This window comes from Parasteatoda tepidariorum, chromosome 1 (assembly GCF_043381705.1).
Source record: "Parasteatoda tepidariorum isolate YZ-2023 chromosome 1, CAS_Ptep_4.0, whole genome shotgun sequence".
Taxonomy (NCBI): domain Eukaryota; kingdom Metazoa; phylum Arthropoda; class Arachnida; order Araneae; family Theridiidae; genus Parasteatoda; species Parasteatoda tepidariorum.
The window spans coordinates 60,159,630-60,165,629 of record NC_092204.1 but is presented as its reverse complement, the minus strand read 5'-3'; the positions used below and the strand labels follow the sequence as shown (position 1 = coordinate 60,165,629).

The 6,000-nt window shown below is 27.6% G+C and overlaps 1 protein-coding gene across 1 annotated transcript in view; it reads left to right on the top strand.

Moving 5' to 3' along the window:
• The first annotated feature begins 221 nt into the window (after window positions 1–221).
• The window catches only part of LOC107454181 (alpha-Mannosidase class II b), a 31,674-nt gene continuing 25,895 nt past the window's right edge, over window positions 222–6,000 (top strand). The window contains exon 1 of the mRNA XM_016071277.3: window positions 222–852. Coding sequence (XP_015926763.2) covers window positions 454–852 — 399 coding nt within the window. The 5' untranslated portion in view covers window positions 222–453. The remainder of the gene's footprint in view (window positions 853–6,000) is intronic.

The window sequence follows — 6,000 nt, the reverse complement described above, 5'->3', positions numbered from 1 at the left end:
AATAATTATTAGTATTACACGATATAAATTATAAAAATAAATTTACTATAAAAATGTTTTAGGTTGGAAGGCAAACGAACAAATAGAATATATTTGCAGATTTGATATTATAGGTAATAAATCTCATAGAAGTTTCAGTGCGGGAAAGCCGTTACTGCACTTTGGCGACCATCCGACTATTTGGCTGCAAAAATAATCATGCCACATTCTGGTAACCATCCGATCGCCGGCAGGGACCAGCAAAACAGCAGCAAAAACAGCTATGTTTTTCATTCTCTCTCAGTGTGTTTGTAATACTCGTTGTCAACTTGTCAAGACTCTTTGCAGATCTCGCACTTATAATTTATAATACGTTGTTTACTCGTGGATACTAACAACGTCATGTGATCAACACTCTCACTGTCAGATCTTATACAGGAAATGTCTTAAATTGTTTACAACTTTTGTGTCACGATGCCGAAATTGATTATCACACGATTCCTGCAGAAGTCCAGGACTAAATACCTTATTCTAGTCATTCTATTAACATGCTTATCTTTGTTAATTATTTATCACAATATGGGAAACAGCAAACAGGTGCCGACTTCTTCTTCGCGGGTTGAGCTCGGTCTCAATCCTGTAGATTCCATACAGCTGATCGAGCAAATCAACACGGAAGCTGAGATCGGAAGGGAAAAATCGCGGGAAGAACTGAAATGCAGTACCGTTCGTCCCTTGAAAAATGTAGATATTAGTACCCCTGAAGTTTATCCTACTTTAAATTTTAAACCACCTTATCGTAGCTATTGGAACTATACGTTTGAAAGAAGGTACTTAAAAATTAAAGAAAACTGGGATAAATTACCCCTTGAGGTAAGTATTATTTATTAATCCTTTTTATTTTATAAATTAAGATTGCTTATGAAATATATATGTAGTTATTTATATGAATAGAATTTCGGAATGAGTCAAAAGTAGCATTTTAGGTAGATTTAAGTGGATTTTATTATAAAATATATTTCAGAAAAAACTATGAAGGGTTTAGTGTTTTAAATAAATTATAGAAAAATAGGTTATTAAAACTATGTTTTTCTTTATGATTCTATATGATTTGCAAACGAAATCTAACACTGAGATAGTTACAGCATTTATTTAGTGAAGTTAACCAATTAAAAATATTTCATTAAGTGATATAAGTATAATATTAAATTAAAATTTGTAAATAAATAAATGGTTGCAAATAAAATATATAATTTAAAATTGAAGTGCAATGTGTTGAATGCATTAATGCTAGTTTACTAATGCCATGAATTTTTTCTTAAAATAATAATTTCAATTTCTTTGAGAAATCATTAATTTCTTAATTGCTGTTTTCATTTCATAATTAGTGCATTTATTATGCATAAATTGGCATTCATATTTGTTAAAATATATATTTTCACTTGTAATTTCAATTGTAATTTAAATGTAATCAAGCAACTAAGAACTGAATTAAATAGTAACTAAAATGAAATTAAACAGTATAATAAATTCTAATATATGGTCTTAATGGTAAGGATCTACTGGAAACAATGGTAAATTTTCTTATGTGGTAGGGCCCCTATGTTCTCCTTAAAAAAGAGAAAATAAAAAGTGTTTTTTTTAACTTCATGATGGTCTTCCTGCTACTCTTATGTTAGCTTTATAATGAATATTATTTTGTTTTGTATGATTGGTTACAAAGCAAATCAGTATCTATAATTTCCTCTCTATCCTGCTAATCTTCTAATTTATTCTCCTGAAAGCATTTGGAAGTTTTATATAGTTATTTATAAGAAGTTTTTAAGATAGACTAGTCATGCTTACCTCCAAAGTAAAAATTTTAAAAAGTAATTAAAAAAATTTTAAGAATATTTCTTTTTGTTTATTATTATTGCAAAAAGTCTTTAAAATAAAACTTAAAATTTAATGAAATGGAGGGGTTAGTGTAGTAGACAATTATTTTGATTGAAAAATAAAGACTATTATAACTATTTAATATAGTTATAATAAAGACTATTATAACTATATTAAATAATTCATTCAATACATAAAGGGGACCATTGATAATTGTATATGGTTACTTCTGGTAAGTATTCATAAATGCTAAATATACACATATATGTATAATCAGGTGTCAAGAGATATATAATTGATTCTTAAAAACAAATCATTGAATGTTTAGAACAAATAAAAACAATATAGGCAAACTTGACTATTGTATTTAAGTTTTATTGTATGTCAAAATTGTAAAATAATTCCTATGCTATCTATATTTCGAATAATTAATACCCATCATATTTTAAATTAAATCGAATCGAATAATTCAAGTCGAAAAGTAATACACACAGTCAATGCATGTTTTATTTTTTGCCACTAATTTGTTTTTAACTTTGAACATTTTTCATTCGAACAGAAAGTCTTTTTGAAGGTTTCACCTTTACACACAGAAAACTTTTTTTATTTTCTCTCTTTTAACATTTTAAATTGCAAATGATCCATAACTGCTCTAAATGTTAAAGAATAAGTAAACCTAAGAATACAATTTTAGCATTGCCTCTGGATTTAAATCTAAATTTTGGAAAACAGTTGTACTGTGTTAACAAGCATATTATATGTTTATTGTTATTATTTATTTGAATAGTGTGATAATTAGTTTTAAGTCTTTTAATGCATAGTGAACTTATATTTTAAATTCTGATTAACATTGAATGCTTTATGGCAGGCATAACAAGCTTTAAAAGGGAGATCACAAAATTTTTTTAAGGGGACTGTAAATAGATTAAATATTTTTTTAATATTTTTTTTTAAATAATTCAAAATTCATGTACTTTTTTAACATTTTAAATTGCAATTTTTTTGTACGTGGGTGTACCTGAAAAATACTTTTTAAGTGTGTGCGTAAGATATTTTCGCCATTTAAATCAATTAAGGCTACTATATCAAATTTAATTTAAATAAATTTAAAAGAATAATGTAAAAGTAATAATACTTTATTAAAGTTATATATGCTTTGTTAATGAATCAAAAGATCTTTTAAGTTTCCTATGCTTATGCTTTGTTAATGAATCAGAGATATTGTATTTGACGCTCAGTAATTATTTCATTAGTAACTGTGATTTGGCCGAATACCGAATATTCGGCCAAAAAAAAATTGGTCGATTGCAGAATGTTCAATGGCCGAATAGCAACATTAAAATAAAAAAAAATTATCATTAATTAATATTTTTCTTTATTTATAGATAATAAACTTATTTATAAAAATAATCAAAACTTAGCTATATTATTGGTAAGGAGGAAAAATTATAATACTTACGCATTAGAAATATTTAAGATAAATAAAAAAACTGCCTAACTACAATTAAAAAAGAAAAAACTAAAGTCGTAAAGATAAGAAATCGAAAATTCTTTTAATTCCTAAAACAAAACTTAAATGGTAAAAATGGTATTTTTCAGAAAAAAAGTATCCATAAAACGTTATAAGCTATATAGTCTATCAAGAACGCTTTTAGAAATGCCTCGCTATTATGAAAATGCCCATAAAAAGATTATATATTTAAAAGCGAAGCAGAAAGAAAATAAATCTAGCTTAATTTTTGAAAATTTATAACTGAGCATCTCAATCTTCCAATTGCTATATTTTCAAGATAAAGTGGAGAAAAATCTAAATTTTACTTTTTTACATTGCCGTATTTTTAGAAAAAACGGATGATATAAAAAACAACGTTCATAAGAAACGTTTTTTAAAAAATGCTGTGTCATAATAAAAACGCTCGAGAAAGATAAATAGAAAAAAATTGTTTTTAGTTCTTAAAATATAATTTCAACGTAGAAAATCACAGTTTTCTATGTTATCGGATATCTGCCTTATAGTACAAGAAAAAAGGGACAATGAAAGAATTAAGTCTATTAGAAACGCTCTGTTAAAATGCTGCTCTATAAGCAGCATTTAAAATAGCAAACCAAAGATTCTCTAAATTCTTATAATAGAACGTGTTGAAAAAACGACGAAATTGTCTTGCCTGAATATAATTTTTTAAAAAAATCAGCAATACAAAAAAAAAACTCTCAGTTTAGTATCAAGTAACCTAGTTTCAATTTTAAAAAAAATTTCTTTCATTTGTCTTTCAGAACAAAAATTCGCAAGTCTTAGAACTTAACAAATATGCGTAAAAACTACTTCTATTTATGTATATTTTATTTTATAACCGCCGTTGAACAGCCGACCCAATTTTTGTGTTTACGACTACTAATGTTCAACTCCGCAGCCTTGTGATTTTGAACCTAATCCAGAAGACAAGGGAACTCCTGCATCAAGTTATGGGAGAAATTCGCCTGTATGGAGGATTTTTTGGGGAAACTAACCCGCATTTGCGTTACATGGAGAGGAAGACCACGAGAACATCCCACGGTTAGCCTGTTGGCAGGGGGACTCTAACCCATGATACGTCTACCACTGAGGATATTTTACGTCAGCACTGTGGTCGGTGCTAGCCGGATGCAAAATTCGTATCGACCAGCCATCTCTGGGATTCGAACCCGTTTCACCTCATTGGAAGGTGTACGCTTTATCCCCTGAGCCATCGCGGCTATCTTATAATGTATAGTAAAAAATCGATTTTAGATTTCTCTTTATTAAGTCATTCCCCAAGAAAAAAAAGACTTTGCCGAACATTCGGCCAAATATTGGGCCAACCGAATATTCGGCAAAATGGGCCGAATACCGAATAGTGGCCGAATATTCATTACATTCCTAAAAGCAAATTTTAAATTTTAGTTTATTCGATTTGTAGGCGAGTGCAAGTGCACCTTCTTTACCCCCTTGCGGGTGGCCAGATAGAAAGATATGTATTGTTGATCGCATTGCAGGCTAAACTGTAAATAAATAAATAATCTCTACAATTTTGATTTAAAAAATAAGTTCCATTTTAAAACCCTCAGAAAGCACCAATGTCTTTGCTAGCATGTTTCTGTCTCATTGAGTTTTAGCATTCCTATTCAGTTTTCTCGGTAAAAACTGCATTCTACTCATAAGTAATTCTTCGATTTGTTGATATTAACCCTAATTGCGAATTAACTTTAATCTAAAAAAAAATGTCTAATTTAAGTTTATGTTATAAAAAAATATGGGAAATAGATATGAAATAAGATTAAAATCAGAATTCTTGAGGGCAGCATATTTTTGTTTCCTTTCTACGTATATTTACCAGCTTTCATTACCAATGTTTCTTTAATGTTTTCTCTTTTTTTTCTCTCTCTATCGTTTTCTCATTTTTAATGAAAATTGCGTTTTTGCATTTATGTTTGAGTAAAATTCATTCAACCCAGTGTCAAATCGTACCATATGTGTGTCAATCAAAGTATGCACTGACAGTTGTCAGACCGTTAACAGAGTTCAGTTGAGATTTTTTTTTCTTGACATTTTTATTATTTTTATTTTTATCTATATATAAAATTGACTTGAAAAATATGGGTGGGAATCTCCTCATTTTAAAGAAAATCAAAATGCAGTATTTATTAATTATCTTAAACCAAAATAAATTAAATATAAAAATATAAAGTATTCAGATTTTTTAAAGAAGAAAAAATTAAAAAAAAAATTTTATTAGTTTTTTTTTTTTTTTTTTTTTAATTTTTTTTATAGAATTACCTTGAAAAATATGGTTTGAGACCTTCAAATTTTAAAGAAAATCAAAACGTTATATTCATTAATTATTTAAACCAAAATAAATTAAATAAAAAAAAAATATATAAAGCATTCGAATTTTTTAAATGAGAAAAAAGAGTGATTTTTTATTGTCTTGGTATACAATTACAAAAACATACGTGTTTCAACACGCCCATATATTTCGTAATTTTTAATGTGAAATTGCATCAGAAAAAGGATACATGAATATCTATTGTTTTGTTACAGCTAACTATTGTATTGATTATTAGAATTCGAAGTAATTTAAAATTTGAGTCAAAAATTTAAAAGTAAGCATTGCGAAAGCGCTATTCTAA